The 25,790-nt window shown below is 38.3% G+C and overlaps 1 protein-coding gene across 1 annotated transcript in view; it reads left to right on the plus strand.

The window, feature by feature from the left end:
- Window positions 1–25,790, plus strand: part of fray (oxidative stress responsive kinase frayed) — a 501,108-nt gene that overhangs the window by 60,261 nt on the left and 415,057 nt on the right. Inside the window, exon 3 of the mRNA XM_090389465.1 lies at window positions 20,087–20,199. Coding sequence (XP_090245591.1) covers window positions 20,087–20,199 — 113 coding nt within the window. The remainder of the gene's footprint in view (window positions 1–20,086; window positions 20,200–25,790) is intronic.

The raw sequence follows: 25,790 nt of genomic DNA on the forward strand, positions 1-25,790 counted from the left end.
TCTTGTAGGTAAATGAACAATCTGTGCAAGGTCATTAGTAATTACAAATACCTCAGCATCTTGCCCAGCTGTGTCGGTGTGACTAGAAAACGGAAGCCAGCTGGGGTTGTGAACATTAAAATCACCAAGGAAAATTACCTCACTGTTAGGAAAGTTGGACTGGAGAAAGTCAAGTTGCAAAGAGAGGAAGTCAAAGAGCTCCAAGTGCTTAGTGGAGTTGAGAGAATGGTAGAGACAACAGATGAATTTGACACAATGAGGTAGAGAGATTCTAAGCCAGAGAAGATTGAAGAGAGGAGGTTCCAAATTAGGCTCTAACAGGGAATATTGGAATGGACATATGCACAAGTACCACTTTTGAGGTGAAAGGAATCATACAGCAAATAATTTGGGCAACTGAAATGAGCAGTAGTTTAATAAACTGATAACTGCGATTTTAGTCAGAAAAAGTACATGGGATTTGGCAGACTGCCAGTGGAAATGGACATCGTTGAGATAAGAATTGAGACCACGTATGTTTGGGAGGTTTAGATCTTTTCGCAGATAAGCTTACTCTTAGTTTGACAATTCATGGTGTATTCAATAGTAAGAAAAGTGGGGGGGCGATATGCTGTATGAAGTAATGAAATTTTTAGATATGGCATACACATGGTAAGAATATACCCAGATCCTTGACATAACGTGGCCTCAACAATGTCCCCCGAATACACACTACTCGGACTCCCTCCAGTTACTACTTGGCAGAGTAAAGGTAGCAAGATTATACACTAGCTGATCTGGAAGCCTCCTAAAGAGTTACCAATAGGTTCGGTTTGGTGTACTAACTAGCGGCCGGCCTGCGAACACCGTTTTAAAGCTGTATCCTCGAAATGAAAGAAGATAAGATCTCGCCTTGATGTTCATCATAACCTCACAATTCTTCAGTCATACTTCATGATGGAAGAGATGGGGAAGGGTTGACCAGAACTTAGCTCTGGAGACTAAACATGTGTTCCACCATTTCAAGACTCCAGTAAGCTAAGTGGTGGTATTGTACTGATTGATGAGTCATCTACCACCTAGTATTGCCTGGTAACACAGAGGGGTGGCATTCCCCCATGTAGTGTGGGCACCACACCTTGACCCCTGCTTACGTTGGTTCACACCTGGGTGGTCACCCATAGTGCTTGTGCATGGAGGTTATACCCAGGATTACTAAGTCCCACCATCATGACGGTGCAAGCAGAGAATTTGGCTGTCACAGACAGTCTGGACTTCGCCGAAATTGCGCCCACTTGATTTAAATTTTACCCGAATATCAGTTCCATCAGCATTTTAGACTCCCAGGTAGCAAGTGCAGCTTGTCTGGCCTATCTGAGAGAATGTCTGTGAAAACCTAAAGGACTTTATACACCGCAATCAGATCATTTCGGAGGAGCCTAGTCTGCAAAACTTAAACATTTCTTTGTAAGAGCAACCCTTTGTTCCATTCCTAATCTTGTTGCCCTTCTCTGTACTCATTCCAACAGCTCTACATCCTTCTTAAAATGAGGCCTCCAGACCTGTATACAGTACTCAAGGTGTGGCCTCACCCATTGCCTTATACAAGGGGATCACCTCCTTATCCCTGCTATAAAAATTCCTTTCCTATATATCAATGACAAGACACCATGAGCTACTCTTGCAGGTAGTCTGCACTGGTAAGAAAATTTCATGTCTGGCTGCACAATTACCCCCATGTCCTTTTCATTCTCTACCACTGTCAGTGTGGAGTTGGGAGAAATTCCAGGTGCCGTTTGACACGAATATACCTTATACCTTACCCTAGTTTACTATCATTACTGTCAGTAACAACCCTGCCAACCTTCGTATCATCTGCAAATGTGGACATCACCCCTGATATACCTTCATCAATGTCAGTGTAGTACCACAGAGTTGATACGTTACCCTGGGGTTACTGCTTCCCATATGTAGTACTTTACATTTGTTAATGTTAAACTTCATTTGCCACCTCTCAGCCGATCTGCTCAACTCTTCTAGATCCTATTGCAGCAGCAGCGTACTGTCATTAACAACCCTGCCAACCTTCGTATCATCTGCAAACTGGGACGTGAAGCCTGATCTACCATCATCACTATCATTCATAAATATAGAAACCAACAATGGACCCAACACTGAACTTTGAGGGAACTAATAACATTAGTCCACAAAAAGCAGTGTTCATTGATTACCACTTTCTTCTCCCACTCAACCATCCCTTTATCCATAGCAGCAATTTGCCTCCAATGCAGCACTGCTCCAATTTGTGCAGCAGCCTTCCATGTGCAACAGTATCAAAAGCCTTTCTAAGATCCAAATATATGATATCAAAGGTATTCCCTGCATACAGTTGCTTTGTGACCACATCATATCCAATCAAATTGGTCAGACAAGACTTCACCTTAACAAACCCAAGCTGTGTCCATGCTATAACTGATGTCTTGTCTAGTGATTAATGATGTCACCAACATACTATCAGATTTTAATGGTGGTAAAGAGAATATTATTATTCATATGGGGACTAATGACATCAAGCATACACAAGCTGATGATTTGTGAGACAAATAAGGACCATGCTGAAGAAAGCCGCTAGTTAGGTCACAATGTTTATGTCTGCAATTCTGCCCAGAAATGATAGTAGGGATTATATGCTGAAAGCCTTGTGGATTAACTCAAGACTTGAAGGACTCTGCAAGGCTTTTGGGGGTAAATTTATATCAGCTCGGCCCGCACTTGTAGATAGAAGGAATCTGTTTTGTTGACACGGGTTAAATTTAAAAAAAAATTGGCGCAAGAGGCTTTGCCAGTATTATTGAGGATACCTTAAAGGTTCAGAGAAACTGCTAGTTTTGACAGACAAGGGTAATATAGATATGCATTTATCTGATAATATTGGTCAAAGTAACACTTGCACATACCTCAAGTGTTCTTGTTTGTTACTCCAACAGAACATAGCAAGATATTCTGAGGGCAGAAATGTTTCAAATGTGTGGGCAGCTAATGCCATGAAAGCAAGCTCAAATAACTTTAAGGGATGTGTCAGGGTAGTTAACTATATGAGAACAGCAAGTCTTGATTGTTTATACAGTAATGTCAGAAGTGTTGTCGATAAAATGAGTGAATTCGAACTGCTGGTTAGGACAAGTAACGCTGACATAATAGGACTTGCGGAAAGATAATGCCACCCAGAGATAGTGGATGATGAGTTTCAGTATGGTATATATAATGTAATTAGGAAGAACAGGACAGATAGAAGGGGTGGTGGGGTTATGCTTATCAAAATCAGCCTAAGTGCAGTGAATGCTTTCCTGGATACAGATGTTTTGCATGCTAGTATAGAATCTGTATGGTGGGAGATAGATGGAAGTAAAGGTATAATGAGAGTGGGAGGAATCTACAGGCCAGGTGATTGTGAAAATTATGATGAGAACCTCTACATGCAAATGGAATGGGCAAGTAAGCGTGAATGTCTTATTATGGGTGATCTTTATTTGCCTTTAATTTATTTGGAGCAAATGGGAAGGAAACATGGGGAATAAATTTTTAAATCAACTAGATGATTGCAATTTGTATCAACATGCCAGGGAAAAGAATACTCTAGACCTCATCGCCCACGAACCAGATGACATAATAGGGCTGACAGTACATGAACCAATAGCAGGAAGTGATCAGTGAGTTCTGCGTTGGACAATGAAGAGAGAGAGAGCGAGTAGCAGTAGTTAAAGGAAAAGGAGAATAGGTTACAATTTCAGAAAGGAAATTACGACAAATTGAGATTCTATATGGCCTCTATTAACTGGGTAGGTATCTCACAGAGAGCGAATACAATTGAATTATGGTATAATTTTAAAACATTAATCACAAAAGCCTTGAATGCTTATATACCATTTAAAAAATACTTCATGAGGAGGATTCCAAGTTGGATGAATAATGAAGTTGCCAGATTACTTGAGCAGAAAAAGATGGCATGGAAAGTTACAGAACAATAAAAAGTACTGAAGCCTATAAGAGCTACAAATTGATCTGTAATAATGCCACAGAAAAGGTTAGGCTGGCAAAGGCAGATTATGAGAAATTGCTGGCGAAGAGAGCAAAGAGGTGGGGGGGGGAATAAGGAATTCTTCACATATATAAATGCAAAGAAGAGAAGGACAAACCAGGTCGGACCCTTATGTAATGGATGTGGGATAGTATTAGATACCCCAGGTGAAATTGCAGATGAACTCAACAGTTACTTTGCACTCAACAGTTACCCTGCAGAAGAAAAACCCTTTATGTCAATGAAAATTTATGGGAGTGAAGTTGAAAAAAAAGTAATTAATGATGTTGAAATTTCACATACCGTATTTCCCCATGTATAAGACGCACCTTTTTTCGAAAAATTTGGGATCTAAAAACTGGGTGCATCTTATACAGTGGTTGTAGATTTTTTTTACTTCCATTTTTTGCACTTCTTGTCTTTGCACTCATTGTTTCGCTCTCGTTACCGGTATATTAGGTTACATTTCTGCCCAGAAATGGCTCAGAAAAGATTTTCGTGCAGTGTTGAATTCAAGTTAAAAGTGATCCAGTTTGCAAAAGTGAATGGAAATCATGCTGCTGAATGTAAGTTTGGTCCTCCTCCAACTGAGAAAACAATCCAAGACTGGCTACGGGAAGAAGAAACCCTACTGAAAACGCCATGGCAGAAGAAGGCCATTAGAGGCAAGTCAGCAAAATGGCCTGATTTAGAGAGGGAATTGAAGATATGGATTGAGGAGCAAAGGTCAATTGGAATTCCTGTGTCCACAAAGATGGTTCAGCACAAGGCAAGAAGAATTGCTGATGAAAAAGAAGTTACTGATTTCAAAGGAGGACACAATTGGTGCTTCAGGTTCATGAAACGGAATGGACTAAGCATGTGTACAAGCACCAGACTTGCCCAGAAGATGCCTGAAAGTTATGAGCAGAAGGTCCCTGAATTTTATCGTTTTGTCATTCAGTTCCGGAAGACACATCAGTTTGAGTTGGGACAGATTGCAAATATGGACGAAGTCCCCCTTCAATTTGATGTCCCAAGTAACAGAACTCTTGATAAGAAGGGAGTGAAAACTGTAACTGTGAAGACAAGTGGACATAAAATTAGCCATTATACAGTTGTTCTAGTGTGCCGACGGAACCAAGCTGCCTCCTATGCTGATTTTCAAATGCAAAACAATGCCAAAAGAAGACATTTCTCGAAGTGATTGTCCACGTTAATGACAAGGGTTGGATGGATCAGGATGGGATGAAGATCTGGTTTGAGAAAGTTTGGAGCAGGAGACCAGGTGGGCTCTTATGCAAACCTGCCCTATTGGTGCTTGATCAGTTCAGGGCACAAATAACAAAAAATACAAAGAAGATTGCTGCAGAGCAAAAAACAAAACTTGCCGTCATACCTGGAGGCTTGACATCCCAGTTCCAACCACTTGATGTCAGCATTAACAAACCCTTCAAAGCTGCCATGAGAGACGAATGGAACCAATTGATGAAGTCTTCTGGGGACAGTTTGACACCAGCAGGAAGAGTGAAGAAACCAACTATAGGAGAAGTTTATACCTGGGTGAAAAGATCCTGGGATAATATCAAGATTGAGATCGTTGTCAAGTCATTTAAGAAGTGTGGCATTTCAAATGCCATAGATGGAACTGAGAACGAGGCCAATACATGAAGACAGCGATTCGTCATCAGACACGGATGAGGACAAGCTAATGGATGGGAGTTTTGACAGTGATGAGGAGTTGTATGAATTTTATGAGGAATAAAACTTGAGTTCAGTAACTTTATGTAATACATTTTTTTTTCAAATTTCGGGCCCCAAAATTAAGGTGCGTCTTATACATGGGGAAATACGGTATTTATTTTATGAAAAAACTTTTGAGCCTACAGGCCAGTAAGGCTCCTGGGGTTGATGGCATATATCCTATAATCTTAATGGAGATGGCAATTGAATGTATTGAACCACTGAGACTAATTATGAGAGCATCACTGGACTTGTGGGTGATTTCATTAAATTGAAAAAGTGCCAATGTGTCTCCAATATATAAGGGCGGTTCTAAGAGTGAAGTGGGAAATTACTGGCCGGTTAGTCTAACTTCAGTAGTAGGGAAAATCATGGAGACAATGATCAATCGTGGAATTCATCATTTAGATAGAAATAGAATTCTGAAGGATACTCAGCATGGTTTTGTAAAGGGAAAATAATGTTTAACTAACCTGGTTAGTTATTTTGACAGGGTTACTCAAGAGCTGGACTTGGGGAATAGTTTCGACATTGTTTATTTCGATTTCAGCAAAGCATTTGACTCGCTCCCTCATGAGCAGTTACTTTAAGCTGGACCAGGTTTGAATCACAGGGAAAATCCTCAGATGGATTGCTGGATGGCTTCAGGGTAGGAGGCAGAGGGTTGTGATAAATTGTTATTCCTCAGATTGGGTTGATGTAAGAAGTTGGGTTTCCAAGGATCAGTATTAGGACCACTGTTGTTTTTGATTTTCATAAATGATCTCGATGAACTAATATGGTTATGTAAAGATTCAGTTTTCTCCCCAGAAAATTTTGCCAGCCGAATGGCATTATAAAGTAGCCTGGTAGGAAAGTGTAATACTTTGCAATATTATAAAATTTTCTGTTATTATATGCTCCTGTTGCATTGATCTTGATCGCATAGTATGTTTGAATTAATATTGATCAAGAGAAGTGAGCGGTACCACGAGAATCGTTTTAAATCAGGTGTTCTTAACCTTTTGCTTTAAGAGAGCAAGATTTTGCAGCTTACAATACGTGCAAGCACCATATATTAAAATATAAATTTTCTTGCTTAAAGATTAAAATGCATTTTTTAAATTAATTTTTTAGCCGTATTACGCATACAAGAATTCTCAATTAAAATTTTTGGGCGCTAATATTTATTACCTTATCAGTGTGAACCTTGACTTAGTATTAGTAACGGCCGCATGGTGTAAGAAAGCCTATGGCTTATGCTGCACCAGCCAAAAAAATAAAAATAATAATAAAAAATAAATAACTAAATAATAATAATTAATAAAAAAAAAAAAAAGGAAATTAAACCTATCATCCTATGCGCTTCCCTTACCCGAAAGTACTATCCAGATGACCTTTGAATTTCCCTAAACTGTCGGCCTCCACCACCCATGAAGGTAACTTATTCCAGTAATTTATAACTCGCTGGCTAAAATAAAACTTCGTGCAGTCCAATCTAAACATTTCTCCCCGTAACTTGAATTTGACTTTGAAGAGATGATGCCAAACCTTTGAAATCATGTCCATTATGAAGAGATAATCACAATTTTTTTTCCAAATGTGATGCCAACAATCTTGTCCTTTTCATGTTTATGATATTGTGATTAATGAAAAAGCACTTTCATATGTGTATGTTGATCCAAACATAAAAAGTACTTTGAATGCTTCTCTTTGTAATAAAAGAAATTTTTTGCAGTTAGAAGAACCCCAGAATTTTAAAATAGTTTTGTTTTGGAAAAGACAGTTCAAAGCTAAAGACAACTGCTTATCAGCAAATTCTAACTCTGCAGCTGCTGCTTCATTTTGATTGAAAATTTGTTGCAAGTTAATGATATCAAAATTTCTGTAATTTATTGTTAATTCAAAATTTGAGGTGCTCTTTCAAGTCAAATCTTTCTTGGAATTGGTTACTAAGGTCTTTGAGTACATTCATTACTAATGATGGGTACTCCCCAGCAGTTTCCTCCAGACATTTAAGAGTAGGAAAATGAAGCAAATTTCCTTTTAAAACTTGATTCTGGAACACTTCAGTTTTTTTCTCAAATGCAATAATCTCCTTGTATATCATTGTCGTCATCATCATCAGCCGTTTTCAATCGACTGTAGGATGAAGGCCTCTGCAGCAACTTTCCAGTTCCTTCTGTTTTGTGTAATGGCCATCCATTTACTACCCACAAACTCATGAATTTCATCTGTCCATCTCCATTGTTGTCTTCCAGGTTTTCTTCTAGCTCCTCTTGGGTACCATTCTATTATTTTCTTAGTCCATCAGTCATGTCTTCAAGCTATGTGTCCTGCGCAAGACCATTTTAATTCTTTAATTTTGATAAGAATGTCCTTTACTTGAGTTTTCTGCTTAATCCACGTGTTTCTCTTCTTATCTAACAGTCCGATTCCCAGTATAATTTGTTCCATTCTTCGCTGTGTAGTTCTCAGCCTCTTCCATTCTTTTGGTGAGTGCCCAAGTTTCACTTCCATAAGTCAGTATACATTGGTTCATTGTTTTATGTTTCAGACAAACTGGGATATTGCTCTTCAGTATGTGACTATATTTCCTGAATGCTATCCATCAAAAATTTATTCTTCTCTTGACTTCCAGCTATTTATCATTATTACAGCTAATGACTTGTCCCAGATAAGTATGACTCCTTTTCAATTACTGCTCCTTCAATCATTATATCCCTTTCTGTGGCATACTTGTTCATCATTACTTTTGTTTTAGTCTTATTGATCTTTAGTCCAAAATTCTTACTAACTCTGTATAACTGATTAAGATTTTCCTTTAATTCTTTGGGATTGTGGCTTATGATCACAATGTTATCTGCAAATCGTAAATGGTTTTGGTACTCTCTATTCACATTGACTCCTTTCTGCAACCAGTCTAATCTTTTGAAAGCTTCCTAGAGGGCAGCAGTAAACAGCTTCAGAGATAGTGTCTCCTTGTCGAACTCCTTTCTCAATTTTAAATTTACTACTTACATTACGTGAAGGTGATCCATAGTTGAGAATCCTGTCCTAAAGCCAGCTTGCTCTTTCGGTTGATTCTCATCAAGTATTCTTTCTAATCTGTTAGTAATGACCCTTGTGAACAACTTGTAGATGTGGAATAACAAGCTAATTGGTCTATAATTTCCAATTTATCTCCTTTCTTATGCAGCAAAACTGATTGCATTATTCCACTTCTTAGGCGTCACCTTTCTAATGCATTTTGTGAAAAGTCTTGTCAGTTTTTGTATCACGTCTCTTCCTCCCAATTTTAACAACTGTACAGTAACTTCATCTTCCCCCGGGGCTTTCTGATTCTTCATTTTCTTCAATGCATGTTCTACCTCATTAGGAAGGATATCAGGTATGTTGTATATGTTACTAATTTGTGATCCATCTTCCTCACTGCTGGAATTATTCCCTCGCCCCTTGTATAACTCTTTATAATAGTCTTCTGCTATTTGAATTATGCGTTCTCTGCTATTTATAAGTACACCATTGCTATTCTTCAGTTTCATTTGTCTTTCTGTATTACTATTTGTGGCTGCTGATTTAAATCCTTTGTTTTCCTTGAATGCTTGTTCTACTTTTCTTGTGTTAAATTTTCTTATGTCCTCTCTGAGTCTCTTTCTAATGACTTTGTATAACTCGGTACTATTCTCAATTTTCTTCTTGTCAGTGTATTTCTTGCTCTTCATTTGTTGTCTTCAGTTCGTTCGTCATGACAAGTGTTTCTTGACTAATTTTTTTCTTCTTTGGATTTCTTTTTACCTATAGGTTTCTTAGGCTTTATCACTTTCAAAAAGTTGTAATATTCCTCGTCGATATCTTGGTCCTGAGCAGTCTGCAGAAACTCAAACTTGTTAAGTTCCAGTACATAGTGCTTTTTCTCCTCTTCTCTTATCTCAAAGACCTTTGTATTATTTACTCGAGTCAGTTTTTCCCTTCTTTTCTTATCTATGTCAAGTGTACATCTTGTCATTCTGTGATCACTTCCAACATTTTACCTTGTTCAGGACAGTAACATCATTCACGATATATATTCTGTTAGTGAGGATGAAGTTGATTTCATTAGTTGTTAATCCATTTGGGCTCTTCCATTTCCACTTTCTGTTCACCCTTTTCTTGAAAACACTGTTCATTACTGACAGTCCTCGAGATTCCGCAAATTCTACAAGTCTTTCGCCAATTCCAAAATTTCTTATAGTTCTCCTTTCTGCGCTGTTTTGTCTCTTTCCAACCTTAGCAGTGAAGTCCCCCATAATGATAGTGTAGTGAGTTTTCTGTTCATCTAGAAGACTCAATTTTGTTGTACATTTCTTCAACCTCTTCATCATCGTGGCTCGATGTTGGTGCATAAATCATTATAACCTTTAGCTTATACCTCTTAGAAATTCTGAATAGTAGTCTTGGTCCCTTTGTGATGTACTTTTGAATTCCAAAATGTTGTTTTTTATATCTTTATGGACCAGAAAGCCAACTTCACCTTCACTCCTTTCACTGTTTCCATTCATGTACAACAGATTTCCACTTGATAAACTTATGATTAATTTCTTCTTGTTTCAGTCAAACCGATGATATTGCAATTCATATTTTCTAATTCCTTTTCCACCTCTAATATCCTGTCTTCACCGATGAGTCATCTTACGTTGTAACAGGCCAAGTTCAGTTTCCATGCATGACAGCCTGGTTGTACCCAGAGATTCTTAGCACCCTCTGATCCTCTCGCTGCCGTAAGAGGAGGAGTGAAACCTGCTGGGGACTGAGGGCCATTTGTTTCGTCTTACTATCATGTGCTAGAGGGTTTGGTCTTTTCCTCTTCATGCTGACCAGGCGTCTTGAAGAGAACCACTCTACACGTTCATTGCCACCTAAGTGACCTAACAGGGCTTACCATCGAGAAGGTGTGCATGAGTAGATTTTAGGGAGGCAGGCCAACCGGGCTTCTCCTAAATCTTCTGAAATAGAAAGATATTGGATCCATCAGTGTTTTAGACTGAGTGTCTGATAACACACAGAATGCCTGTTCCCCACTAAGCCTCTCGTAAAAAATTACCATAAATTTATCTTTTCCTGTAGCCTCATTTTTTAAACTCATTTAAATGGCTGAAGATATCAACGATGAATGAAAGTGTAATCTTGAAATCTTCAGTTAAATTTTCATTGAAAAGGTTTTCTTTATTGCTTTCTATTAGAAATGGCTTTTACTTCTGGAAAAACCTCTCAAATTCTGGAGAGCGCTTTTCCACAACTGAGCCAACGAACTTCTGTATGGGTAATAAGATCAGAATGTGGTGCTAGAAGATCTTCCAAAAATATTTTTAGAAGTTGTTTATTTAGGGATTTAGCAATAAAATGGTTAATGACTTAAAGACATCCTGCAATTTCTTTTTGATCTTTCATTTGTGAATACAATTCAATATGAATCAAACAGTGATAATGCACAAAATGAGCATTTTGTGCATAACTGGATGAGTGTTTTGCATCTACATTCACATATGAGGAATTCTGTAATGAAGGGGAGGACAGAAGTATACTACACTCTAACAGTGAGCTAAATGATTTTGTAATAACAGAGAGCAAAGTGGAAGAGAAATTGTTGAAGTTAGACATAAAATAGGCACATGGGGTGGATGGAATCTATCCACTTATATTGAAGGTGACAGCAAGGGAAATAAGCAAACCCTTAGCCATAATTATGAGAGCATCCTTAGATTCAGGGGAGTTCCCCATGGACTGGAGATGTGCAAATGTATCTCCAATTCACAAAGGGGGTTCAAAGGGTGACACAAATAATTATAGACCTGTTAGTTTAACTTCTGTTCTGGTGAAAATAATGGAGTCGCTGGTTAAAGAAGTTATGCAGGATCACCTAGACAAGACTGCAGTAATAGTTCAAAGGCAGCATGGGTTTGTAAAGGGAAGTCTTGTCTGACCAATTTGATTGGATACTGCTATATGGTGACAAAGGAACCGGATGCAAAAAATAATTTTGATATCATATACTTGGATTTCAGGAAAGCTTTTGTTACTGTTACACTGTTTGATACTGTTACTGATACTAGAAGACTGCTGTACAAATTGGAGCGGTATGGCATTATCATTAGTAGTAGTGGTGGCATGTGATGCAAGAAAGCAAGTGTATTATGCAGCATCAGCCAAAAAAAAAAAAAAAAAATTACACCATTCCCTCCAAATGCCTGTAAAGGCAAATTTCTGCACATCTATTCTACATCTGTCTTTTCTCAATTTCAATTTATGCCACCTTAGGTTTGTAATCTGAATAAGTGGAAGGATCCCATCAGAATTCAGCGTGCTCAACCCATTCAAGGCCTTATACATCTCAATTAGATCACCATGCAGGTGCCTAGTCTCCAGCCACTGCAATTTGCAGAACTTAAGCCTCTCTTGGTAAGAAGATCCCTTCATTCCCCTCACCAATCTTGTTGCCCTTCTCTGTACACGCTCAAGCAAATCTACATCCCTCCTAAAATGAGGCCTCCAGACCTGTGCGCAGTACTCAAGGTGTGGCCTGACCATTGCCTTATACAGAGGGACAATCACCTCCTTTTCCCTGCTAGCAAAATTCCTATATATATCATTGAAAAAACCCCCTGACCTGCCCTGGCAGCCTGTATGCATTGCTCAGAAAACTTCATATCTGACTGCACAATTACTCCCAGGTCTTTTTCATTTTCTACCACCTTAAGTGTAGTAACACACAGTTGGGACGTTTCTCTGGGGTTACTTCTACCCATATGCAGTACTTTGCATATGCCAAGGTTGGCACTTCTTAGCCAATCTGTCCAGATTATCTAGATCCTGTTGCAGTAGCACACTGCCATTACTGTCATTAACAACCCTGCCAACTTTGTATCATCTGCAAACTTCAACACTAAGCCTGATATACCTTCATCAATATCATTGATAAATATACAAAACAGGACCCAACACCGAACCCCGTGGGACTCCACTAATAACGTTAGTCCACGAAGAGCAGCACCCATTAATTACCACCCTCTGTCTTTTATCCATTTTAGCAACTTACCCTTAATACCATTCTGCTCCAATTTGTACAGTAGTCTTCCATGTGCAACAGTGTCAAAAGCTTTCCTGAAATCCAAATATATGGTATCAAAATTATTTTTTGCATCCAGTTGCTTTGTAACCACATCATAATATCCTATCAGATTTGTCAGACAAGACTTTCCATTAACAAACCCATGCTGTGTCTGAATTATTGCTGCAGTCTTGTCTAGATGATCCTGCAGTGCATCTTTAACCAGTGAATCCATTATTTTACCTGGAACAGAAGTTAAACTAACTGGTCTGTAATTACTCGTGTCACCCCCCTTCAATCCCCCTTTGTGAATTGGGGATACATTTGCACATCTCCAGTCCGTGGTTACCTCCCATGAGTCCAAGGATGCTCTCATAATTATGGCTAAGGGTTTGCTTAGTTGCTTTGCCACTTCCTTTAATTTAACTGGATGGATCCCATCCACCCCAGGTGCCTTTTTTATGTTTAACTTCAACAATTTCTCCTTCACTTTGCTCTCAGTTATTACAAAATCATTAAGCACCCTGCTACAATTTGATAACCTTCTGCCATTTTCAAACCTTAATAACTCCTCATGTGTGAATGTAGATGCAAAATACTTATTCAGTTTGTTTGCTGTCTGAGCAGGATCATCAACAGTCGACCCATGGATATCAAGTGGACCAATCAGATTCATCCCCTTCCTTTTAGAGTTTATATAAGTAAAGAAATCCTTGCTGTTTTTCTTAGCATCTTTTGCCAAAGATTTCTCGTAATCTGCCTTCGCCTGCCTAACCTCCTTTGTGACCTGATTACAGACTAGCTTATATCTGCCATAGGCTTCTGAGTCGCTTGGTAATTTATATGCATCCCATGCATTTTTCTTCTCTGTCACGAGTCTCATTAGTTCATTTGATAACATTTAGGCCTAAACCTTGAACAATATTTCTTAATAGGTATGAAAGTTTTAGTAGCTTCCATGATTAATTCCTTGAATGCTTCCCACTTAGAATTTACTGTTTTAACATCATCAGTTGATCCCACTGTACAGAATTTAAAAACTGTCTGGACCACTGTACAGTCAGTCCCCGTTTAACATGTGTTTGCACTACACGAATTCGATCATACACAATTTATAAATAGGGGAATGATATTTTATATAACACGAACCGAATTCGCTTATGCACGATTCGCCTTTGTGTTTACAAGAAATGGCACTCGAACGCAGAATCACCCCAACTGAACGCAACACGATAGGAATGAAGAGAAGATTCTGAAAATGTATTTGTTTTTTATATCAGTGAAGGGGAAACACATTTCACCATAATAACGTAAAAACCAACACAATTCCAGAAATCTGTATAATCGCAAATGCAATTAGATTGAGTTTACTACTAGTTTATAACAGATTCCACTAGAAATTCAACTGGAAATTGTTTTTATTGTTTTATGGTAGTAACCTCTAGAAATGTGCTTTAGTAAAATGTGAGGTGTGAATAGTGTGTCTCTGCCTTTACGGTGTTGTTTATTCAGTTGCTACATGCACGCAGCTTTGTTTATGTGTATCAAGCGTGGCTCCTCGTTTTGTAATTGTGCTTTATTCCCTAAAAATGAGTAAAATACTTAAAAGGTGTGAAAAGGAAGCGTCCTGGTGAAGACACTACAGATTCACAGAGAAAAAGAAAAGCAATATCGATAAACAGAGGCGGACTGGGTCAAAAATCCTTACCCGGGAAAATCTGTAGTGGCCTCATACTAGAGTTTATGGCCAAAATCACACCGGACTCCGGCCCGCCAGGATTTCCCGATAATGCTTATGGCCAGTCTGCCTCTGTCAATAGAGAAAAAATATGAAATTGTGAAACGCTTTGAGCGAAACGAAAGACCGTGTGATATTGCACGTGCTAGAGACCTAAATGAGGCAACTCCGAGAATTACAAAGAATGCAGAGAAAATAAAAACAACTTTCATAGCAGGAACAACTCAAAGTGTAATTAAAATCCATTAGATTAAGATACAAAGAATTGGAAGAGATGGAGCGGCTGTCATCTGTTTGGATAGAAAATCAAACAAAAAACAAGTTTGCTTACGATAGAAGCAAAACCATTAGCAATATTTTATTACGTAATAGTCGTAATAAAATAAGTATTTTATTACGATTATTGTGTTTGGTAATGTTTTGGTTACAAATGTATGTTCAATCTTGGGTGGTCGGCACCTAATCCTATTTTTCCCATAGGGCCTGTTGTTTATATTGCATGATTTTGCATTGCACGAGGGTTTCTAGGAACACAACTATCATGCTACATGAGGACTGACTGTACTCACCTTTACGGAAGCAAAAACCCTTTCCTTTACCCATGATGGTAATTATATCTTTAAATAAATCCCACATCAGTACACTGTGATCACTGCCACCTAGTGGTTCCTTTATCTGCAAATTCTTAATAAACGAATGATCACTGCTGATAACCAGATCAAGAGTATTACCCTCTCTGGTTTTCTCTTGAACATGCTGCTGCAGAAAACAATCATCCAATAAATCCACAAAAGTCTTATTGGTGTATGAGTGACCAACTCACAAGTTCCAGTCAATATCTGGGAAGTTAAAATCCCCCGTTATAAGACTCTCTGATTTACTGGCCCACTATTTCCCTGTAGTTTCTTATTATACTCATCAGGGTCATTATGCGTACAGCACATTCCTACTCTCAATTTTGAGCTCCCAATGCTTATGTTACACCAAACTGACTCGACACTGCACTGTCCAGCGATGTCAACTGGCTTCACTTCCTTGGATTTTTTTTCTTAACTAAAAGCATAACCCCCTCCTCCCTGTCTATCCTTTCTGTACACATTGTACTACCCAAATTCTGGTTCTGCATTCCTTATATCTGTGTGACACCACGTCTCTGCTATCCCAACAATATCCGCCTTTGATGTCTTGACCAACCCTTCGAATTTATTTACTATGCCTCTAGCATTGGTATACATGTACCTGTCCTTATTATTAGTGTCCCTAACACATCCCATATACCCACCTGTTTCACGATGACTGCCATCAGTCCCTGAAACTCGAGCATCCCTTGCTCCAGGTCGCTACTTATTCTAATAGAAGTTGTGCAAGAATCGCCTTCACCTCTGCCTGCGGCTACTTTTAACCTTTTAGTCTGTGAATCCCCCCCCAAGCTAGCTGTATGGTGCAAGGAAGCCTGAAGCTTATGTTGCACCAGCCAAAAAAAAAAAAAAAAAATCCCGAGTTACCCTGAGAGAGAGAGAGAGAGAGAGAGAGAGAGAGAGAGAGAGAGAGAGAGAGAGAGAGAGAGAGATGAGAAAAGTAGAAGGGAATCGCCAAGAAAAAGAAGAATGATGATATCCAGCTTGGGACCCTGGTTGTGCCAAGCCCATATTCACTAGATGTGAACCCCAAGGGCAAGTTGCTGCTTTGGATAAAGGGATGGTTGAGTGGGAGTTGGTATAGACTGGTAATACATGGACCCTGATCTGCATGGACTAATGTTATTAGTGGAGTCCCCTAGGGTTGGGTGATGAGCCCATTGTTGTTTTGTATATTTATCAATGATATCGATGAAGATATATCAGGCTTAATATCTAAGTTTGTAGATGATACAATGGTTGGCAGAGTTGTTAATGACACTAAAGACAGTATGCTACTGTAACAGGAGCTAGAAAATTTAGGCAGGTGGGCTGAGAAGTGGCAACTGAAGTTTAACATTTACAAATGCAAAGTACTACATGTGGGGTAGCAGTAATCCAAGAGAAACAAAGTCAACTGTGTGGTTCTACACTCAGGGAGGTGGAGAATGGAAAAAAAACCTGGGGGTAATTCTGCAGTCAGATATGAAGTTCTCTGAGCAGTGCAAATGGGCTGCTATAGCAGGTCATGGAGTTTTGTCAATGATATATAGGAACTTTGCTAGCAGCGACAAGAAGATTATCCCTTTTTATAAGGTGATGGTCAGGCCACACCTTGAGTACTGCATACAGGTCTGGAGGCCTCATTTTAGGAAGGATGTAGAGTTGCTAGAATGAGTACAAAGAAGGACAACAAGATTGGTGAGAGGAACAAAGGTGTGCACTTACCAAGAGAGAGGCTTAAGTCCTGCAAGTCGAAGCATCTGGGACTAGGCACCTGCGAGGTGATCTGATTGAGGTGTATAAGGACTTGAATGATTTGAGCAGGCTCAGTGCTGATGCGATATTTCCACTTGCTCAGTGCTGATGCGATATTTCCACTTGCTCAGATTAAGAACCTGAGGGGGCATAGATTCAAATTGAGGAAAGACAATTGTAGAATAGATGTGTGGAAGTTTGCCTTTAGCCATCAGCTAGTTGATTGCTGGAACAGACTTCCATCTGTTGCTTTGGAAGTTGATAGCTTAAATAAATTTAAGGCTGAACTAGACAAACATTTTGGAGTGACCAGATGGGTGAAATGGGAAGGTTTTTTGGCTGATGCTATATAATCTTGCTTTCTTGCATTATATGCCTTAAATAATGCTAAAATTCGGTATCCTTTCATCTTGTCCCAGGGGCTGACATCTGGTGAGTATGGCCTTGGCACACCCAGGGTCCTGAGCTGAATATCATCATTCTTCTCTTTCTTGGTGATTCCTTTCTACTTCTCTTTTAGGGTAACTCGGAAATTTTTTTTTTTTTTTTTTTGGCCAGTGCACCATAAGTGTCGGGCTTCTTTGCACCATATGGCTAATAATAAGCAATAAGGCCTTTGTTTTTACATATCATGGAAGAAGTATCATTGGTAACAATTGATACAAGTTTACTGAGATGAATTTTGTGCACTGTGAGGAATTTCATAAGCGAGTCCTATACATCTTTTCTAGTTGTATGACCAGTAAGCCACAAAACAAAAAATCTTCAAAGCTGCCATCATGTTGAATCAAATGAACAAAGCACATTAATTGTGATATGCCTGAAACATCAGTCTACCCATTAAGTTCCAGTGAAAAAATACACAACTTTCAATTCTACCTAATAATTCATTGAATATTACATCTACCATTTTATGAACTCAATTTATTTAAAAGGTATATATTTGGCAGAGCTAAACAAGGTAGTTCTGTTTTTCCGCTAAGATACTAGGAAGCACTTCTAACGATGACACTACACAATTTTTTATTATTTCGCTACTAGTGTAAGGCAATGAATTCTTTGCAATTATATTCGATAAAATAAATGAAATTTCATTTGCTAACACTTTACTACTATTAGCTTTACCTAAATTTAAAATATTTTTCTGTCTAACAAGTTTCTTTTTTTTCTTAAATTCCTATGGCATGTTTGGTAATGTCTTTCACAGTTCGGCTTCCGATAACCAGCCAAACACCCCTTGACATAATTCCTTGACACCTCTTGATATAATAAAATTACACCAGTTCCACTACTATTATATATTACAAAATAATAATGCCCAAGAGTACTGAAATACATACTTTGTTTCTTTGCATTTAAAACGTGTAGGTCTAAATCAGACGACTGCGAAGGTAGTATTAATCCATAATTTTTTGACTTCCTCATCATGTTCGTTTAGATTTCTTTTTAAAAACTTATCTATTTTGAAAGGGTTTAGTAACTTTAGTTAAATCGGTTAAAAGAAAATACATTTAAGTATTTGCACATGAAATCAAAAGATTTCTTACTGTAACACTTTTATCACCTTTTAGGGCTATACTAGATGAGCATGGCATTGGCAGCACCTTCCAATGCCCAGTTTTTTGCAAGAAGCAGAGGGTAAAGGCATGCAGACTAGACTGGCTCTTCGAACGGTATGTTGAACAACGTTACCTGGCATTGAATGCCTGCCAGTGCCATTGGAGGCATTTGCATAGCCTGAGGAGACATTCTCCATCTGCATGGGGTGGTGGGCCTTAATTCGGTTTGTTTTATTATACTTTGTGGAAGACTACGTTTGTAGTCTGTGCCAAATTTCGTGAGGTGGAAAGGAGGCTTCCCTTGTACAACACATCATTAAAAGACTACTCCGGCAAAGTGTTGTATTGAAATTGGAAAATATGTTTCCGAACTGGGATGAACTATGTAATGATGAGAAGAATCTGAAAGCTCAGTTCTGAACCTTATATTTATTGTAAATATTACTTCTATTTTAGTACTGTTTCCTTAGTTAACAAAATGCAAGTTTGTTCACTTGCAGAGACAATTTATTGGTAGGTTCTCGGTTTATCTGTGTACAGAATTATAAATGTATATAATTTAAGTTAATAAAGAATCTTATTATTAATAAATAAGATCAAAACAGTAATCGGGGAAAACTGCTGAAGAATATCCACTGCAACAGTATAACTAATGTCGGTGTTAACAAAAAAAGTATCACGTGCAGTCTTCTTCCAAAACGAATTTTGAGCTTTTCATTTCAAACATAACTTCGGTGTCTTTCTTTTTTGAAAAGTATTGTGAAAATACGCAGTAAGCCGTAAAATACAGTCATTACCAGTGTGATACAGGAAAAAAAAAATAAATAAAATAATGCACGCAACTGTTTCTTGGCATAAAAAAACATGACTGAAAGAATTGCAATGGATTGTTTTTGAAAAATGAAAAGATCGTACTTCAATTCTTCAATGAGTATTGCACTACTAACACAAAATTGAGCAAATTAATCTATTGGAAGCCACGCTGGAAATTAGAAAAAGTGGTAAAACTGCAATGTGCATTTGATAAAAAAAAGTTTGCTTTATTTTAATTGTTTTTACGGAATAATATCAGTACAGCACGTCTGTTTGTATATTTGATCTTCTAATGAAATTTGTTGGGAAAAAACCCCTTCTAAATCTCCACCGTCCTCAACTTCTGCAGCGGTGTGCTTTATGAGCTGGAGAGTTAATTCTGGCAACAATGCTTGAAAGGTAAAACTTGCTGATGTTATGCCTGTCTCCTCTCTTTTTATAATTTTGAAATTTTTGTAATTTTGTATGCTTTGTAATTTTTCCTGCACATGAAATAAAAAATTGAATGAATAATTTTATATACATATTCGTCAAACATTTCTTTTTTGCTTCAATCAAATTGAATCAAATTTGCAAGTGCTGCATTAGCATTTATTGAAAATTCCAAATTATGTAAAGTTCCGCAGACCTTGACACTTAGGTAAGTTAGGGAGTGGCTGTATATGGTTTTAAAATAAGTAATTAATATTTTAGATTAAAAGAATTGAACTACGTTCAATATTTTAAGTGTTTTGTATGATTGCTATTATATTACAGGTGTTGGTGCTACAGCAATAGTACACAGTGCTTATTGCAAACCAAGAAAAGAAAAATGTGCCATAAAACGAATTAATTTAGAAAAATGGAATACCAGTATGGATGAACTACTTGTGAGTACTATTCACGTTAATAATATTTGTATTAGGTCATTATGAAGTGAAAAAAAATTTATATTATGCAGTACTTAAGTATAAATTAAACTTACTCAATCTGGTAACTGATTTTTGGCTTTTTTTTTTTTTTTTTTTTTTTTCTGTTGCAAATTTTAGTTCTTGGGTTGTCCATTTTCCGAAAAGAACTAAACCCCATTCTTTCATTATAGGATAGGACTCATTCATTATAGGATAGGATAGAATAGGACCAGGGTATGTCTGCCAGGGGCAAAGGTTGATGACGTTGTAGAGCGGATATCATCTTTTAAGGGCACAAAGGGTGATATAGTTGTACACGTTGGCACTAATGATATTAAGAGTAGGAGACCGGCGGAATTACTTAGCAAGTACAGGTCACTGTTGGAAAAAAGCCGTGAATTAGGGTTGAATTTGAAAGTGTCTGCAATTCTGCCCAGACACGATAGGAGGGAGCATATGATGAGAGCCTTGTCGATCAATTCGGCCCTGGAGGGATTGTGCAAGGCTCAAGGGGTAGAATTTTTTTCAGCCTGGACTGTACTTGTTAACAGGAGAGATTGCTTCTACAGGGATGGGATACACTTAAATAGAAAGGGTGCAAGAATATTTGCTGATGCTATCGAGGCAGTGTTAGGTGGGTCGGAAAACTGCTAGTTGGGGGGGATACAAGGACTAATAGATTAACAGTAGCCACTGGCAGAGATGGAAGTGATTCTTGCACTGCTTCTATTGAAATGAGCAGAAGCCTGAAAAACAAGATGCAGGATATTTCAGAGACTGCTGGGAGTCATTGCGGTACAAGTAAACACATGGGTTGTGTTAGAGTAGCTAAGAATAGAAACAGGTGCATGTATACCTGTGTGTACACCAATGCTAGGAGTTTGGTAAATAAATTTGATGAATTTGAGGTATTGCTCAAAACATCACAGGCAGATATTGTTGGGATATCAGAGACGTGGTGTCACACAGATATAAGTAATGCGGAACTGGAATTTGGGGAATACAATGTGTATAGAAAGGATAGACAGGACAGGAGGGGAGGAGGGGTTATGCTATTAGTTAAGAAACACATAAAGTCCAAGGAAGTGAAGCCAGTCGACATCGATGGACAGGGCAGTGTCGAGTCAGTTTGGTGTGACATAAGCATAGGGAAATCAAAATTGAGAGTAGGAGTGTGCTATAGGCCTAATGACTCTGATGAGCATAATAAGATATTGTACAGGGAAATAGTGGGCCAGTAAATCAGAGAGTCTTATAATGGGGGATTTTAATTTCCCAGATATTGACTGGAATTTGTGGGTTGGTCACTTGCACACTAGCAAGGCTTTTGTGGATTTATAGGATGATTGTTTTCTACATCAGCATGTTCGTGAGGCAACAAGAGGGAGCAATACTCTTGATCTGATTATCAGTAGTTATTCTTCATGCATTAAGAATCTGCAGATAAATGAACCACTAGGTGGCAGTGATCACAGTGTGTTGAAGTGGGATTTACTCAAGGAGGTAACTACCATCAGAGGTAAAGGGAAGGGTTTTTGTTTTCGTAAAGGCGACTATGATGGTCTGAGACAGTATTTAAATTCTATACAGTGGGACCAACTGATGATGTTACCAACAGCAAACTCAAAATGGGAAGCATTCGAGGAACTAATCTTGGAGGCTACCAGGCTTTACATACGAACTAAGAAATATTGTTCAAGGTTTAGGCCTAAATGGGTGTCAGATGAACTAATGAGACATGTGGCAGAGAAGAAAAATGCATGGGATACATACAAATCAATAGGTGACATGGGAGCCTATGATAGATGTAAGTTGGTCTGTAACCAAGTCACAAAGGAGATTAGGCAGGCAAAGGCAGACTACGAAAAATCCTTGGCAAAGGATGCAAAGAAAAACAGAAAAGAGTTCTTTACATATTTAAACTCAAGAAGGAAAGGGATGAATCAGATTGGTCCACTGGATATTGATGGTTCAACAGTTGAGGATCCTGCTCAGGTGGCTAACAATCTAAACGAGTATTTTGCATCTACATTCACGCATGAGGAGTTATTCAGGAAGGAGAATGACGTAGGTAAAGTAAACATTGGCAGTGAGCTGGATGATTTTCTAATAACTGAGAGAAAAGTGGAGGAGAGATTGTTGAGGATAAACATAAAAAAGGCACCTGGGATGGATGGGATCTATCCAGTTATATTAAAGGAAGTAAGCAAACCCTTAGCCATAATTATGAGAGCTTCTTTGGACTCAGGGGAGGTACCCATAGACTGGATATGTACAAATGTAACCCCAATTCACAAAGGAGGATCAAAGGTTGACACAAGTAATTATAGACCTGTTAGTTTAACTTCTGTTCCAGGTAAATTAATGGAGGCACTGGTTAAAGAAGCACTGCAGGATCATCTAGACAAGAATTCAGTTATAGCTGAGATGCAGCATGGTTTTGTTAAGGGCAGGTCTTGCCTGACCAATTTGATTGGATACTATGATGTAGTCACAAAAGAACTGGATGCAGGGAATAACTTTGATATTATATATCTGGATCTTAGAAAGGCTTTTGATACTGTTGCACATGGAAGACTGCTGCACAAATTGGAGCAGTGTGGTATTGGAGGCAAATTGCTGCTATGGATAAGGGGATGGTTGAGTGGCAGAAGACAGAGAGTGGTAATCAATGGACACTGCTCAACGTGGACTAATGTAATTAGTGGAGTTCCTCAGGGTTCAGTGTTGGGTCCGTTGTTGTTTTCGGTGTTTATGAATGATATTGATGATGGGATATCAAGTTTAATGTCCAAGTTTGCAGATGATACAAAGGTTGGCAGGGTTGTTAAGGACACTACTGACGCTATGCTGCTGCAACAGGATCTGGAAAGGTTGAACAGATGGGCTGAGAGGTGGCAAATGAAGTTTAACATTGACAAATGTAAAGTACTACATATGGGAGAAAGTAACCCCAGAGCAGCGTATCAACTCTGCGGTACTACACTGACAGTGGTGGAGAATGAAAAGGACCTGGGGGTAATTGTGCAGGCAGATATGAAGTTCTCTGAGCAGTGCAGATGAGCTGCAAGAGTAGCTCATGGTGTCTTGTCAATGATATACAGGAATTTTTCTAGCAGGGATAAGGAGGTGATTATTCCCTTGTATAAGGCAATGGTTAGGCCACATCTTGAGTACTGTATACAGGTCTGGAGGCCTCATTTCAAGAAGGTTGTAGAGCTTCTGGAACGGGTACAGAGAAGGGCAACAAGATTAGTGAATGGAACAAAGGGTTGCTCTTATGAAGAAAGGCTTAAGTTTTGCAAATTACAGAGTTTGGAGACTAGGCACCGGCGAGGTGATCTGATAGAGGTGTATAAGGCTTTGAATGGTTTGAGCATGCTCAGTGCCAATGGGATTCATCTTGCTCAGAATAATCACCTCAGAGGGCATAAATTCAAATTGAGGAAGGACGGATGTCGGATAGATGTGCGGAAATTTGCCTTTGGCCAGTGGGTGGGTGGTTGGTTGGTGGAACCGACTTCCATCACTTGTTGTTGAAGTTGATAGCCTAAACAAATTTAAAGCTCAACTGGACAGGTATTTCGAACGAACGGAGGGGTGAAATGGGAGTGGTGTGTGTTTTTTTTTTTTTTTTTTGGCTGATGCTGAATAAGCTTGCTTTCTTGCATCATATGCCTCTGCTAATGCTAATTAACTCATCAGAATTGGCTGAAGATTTCTTGCAATGGACATGCAAGTTTTTACTGTGATCTGACCACTTTGGCTTGGTACTCGGTAACATACAATACAATTGTTTTGTTTTTAGGAAAGTTAAAATTTAATTTTAGCATAGAAACAAACCAGTTCTATTTAAAAATCTTAAGAGTTGGGAGGTGAAATCCTAATTCAGTTTACAAGGGTTATTTACTAATTCAGAAATATTTTCAGGCATCTGAAAAAAGGTGACTTGAACAGTGGTATGCAAACTTCTGAAGATAAGTATTGAATTGAATAATTCAGTGCTTAACTGAATTGATACAAATATGATGACAAAGGTAATAAGTAGTAATAGAGAAATTTCACTCTAGTTAGAACAATTTTGAGTTTTGCTCTCATAATTATGTTAAGCCTAATTGTGATTTGACTCAGTATGCTTCAGCATAGCATTTATAATGGTGATGCGATTATTGAACAGTGCCTAGCTGTACAGGTGGTTCTGACTAACAAGGTAGTTAGATTGATTATGTACTTTTGTACCAGGAATCAGTTTCTCTGAAGATAGAGTAGAATTGATGAGATTAGCTTATCTCAATCTGAAACAGTTAAATTGTGAAATTTGAAGGAGTGGAAAGTAATCAGCTTAAAATAAAGTCAAAACACTTGTGAGAATCCGATGTTTCATTGAAAGCTTCATAGTGACCAATTTAGAATCTAAATGTGACTTATCAAGGGGAAGGTAAATGAATGATCTTGCATAATGAATTACATAGTTGTCAACTGTAGATTTATGTTGGCAAGTATTTTTTTTATCTAGTCTCCTGCTCCCCATCTTAACTTATTGTTTCTCTGTATTTTTCAAAAGCACATTATAGCTTTACTGTTAAATTTAGAATTAAAGTAAACAATTAATTTTTTAATAAAATTTTAATAAAAAATTAATTTGCTCCATGAAATTTAATCTCTAGTTAATGAATTGCCCAGCAGGTGTGCAAGTTTACACTACATAAAATATGGAACATGCAAAATGAAATGTTAGAAACTGTAGCATTAAATCTTTATTTTCTTTTGTGTTGGTTTAAACTTGATTTAATAAGCAAGATGCCAAAGACATGTAGTGTTTTACTCTTAAACTGTTTGTATTATGTTTTTCATGTGAGAACTCTGTGTAGATTATATATGTATTTCAGTGACACGAGTGGTGGGGGGGGGAATCTAAAATTTTAGTGCACTTTGTGTTCCATAAACAGTGATTATCAACATCATTTTAGAACTATTTGGAATGTGTTATTTAGCAGGAATTACAGAAAACCTTATTTTCCTACAGCCATCACAGAAACCAAACAAATGTTTTTTTGTTAATTATGAAATGGGTTTTGAAAATGAAAATATGGAAATCTAACTCTAGTAAATGTTAACCCTCTCCCTCCACCTAGGGAGTACAGGACCTTGTCACTGGTGGTGGAGCTTGTGTGCCCTGTGAGCCTGAGCGTAATGCTGGCGGTAGCTTAGTTACCAGCAGGGTCTCCCAAGCTGGAGAGGTCAAAGGGTAGGGACCAGACTAAGAAGTATTCCAACCAGTGTCTGACCAGAGTGGGTGGCTGACAACAGCATCTGAACCCCTTGTTAGGGGTGGCTGATTCTTTTGGTACCTGGCAGAAAGGTTATAAAATGCATCCCCTAGAAACACATTCCGGCAGTGAGGGGATTGTGCCGGACCTCTCAACATGAAGTGAAAGAAAAAGGACTGTAGTCATCAAGGCTGAAATGGACATATCACCAAATATTGAATGAAGGTCATAGATGACAGATTATGCTCAATCCAGAAATGGAGGTAGGTCTCAAAACTTCTGGAACAAAACCCAACTTAC

This window comes from Mastigoproctus giganteus, chromosome 1 (genome assembly GCF_048544385.1).
Source record: "Mastigoproctus giganteus isolate SK-2022 chromosome 1, ASM4854438v1, whole genome shotgun sequence".
Taxonomy (NCBI): domain Eukaryota; kingdom Metazoa; phylum Arthropoda; class Arachnida; order Uropygi; family Thelyphonidae; genus Mastigoproctus; species Mastigoproctus giganteus.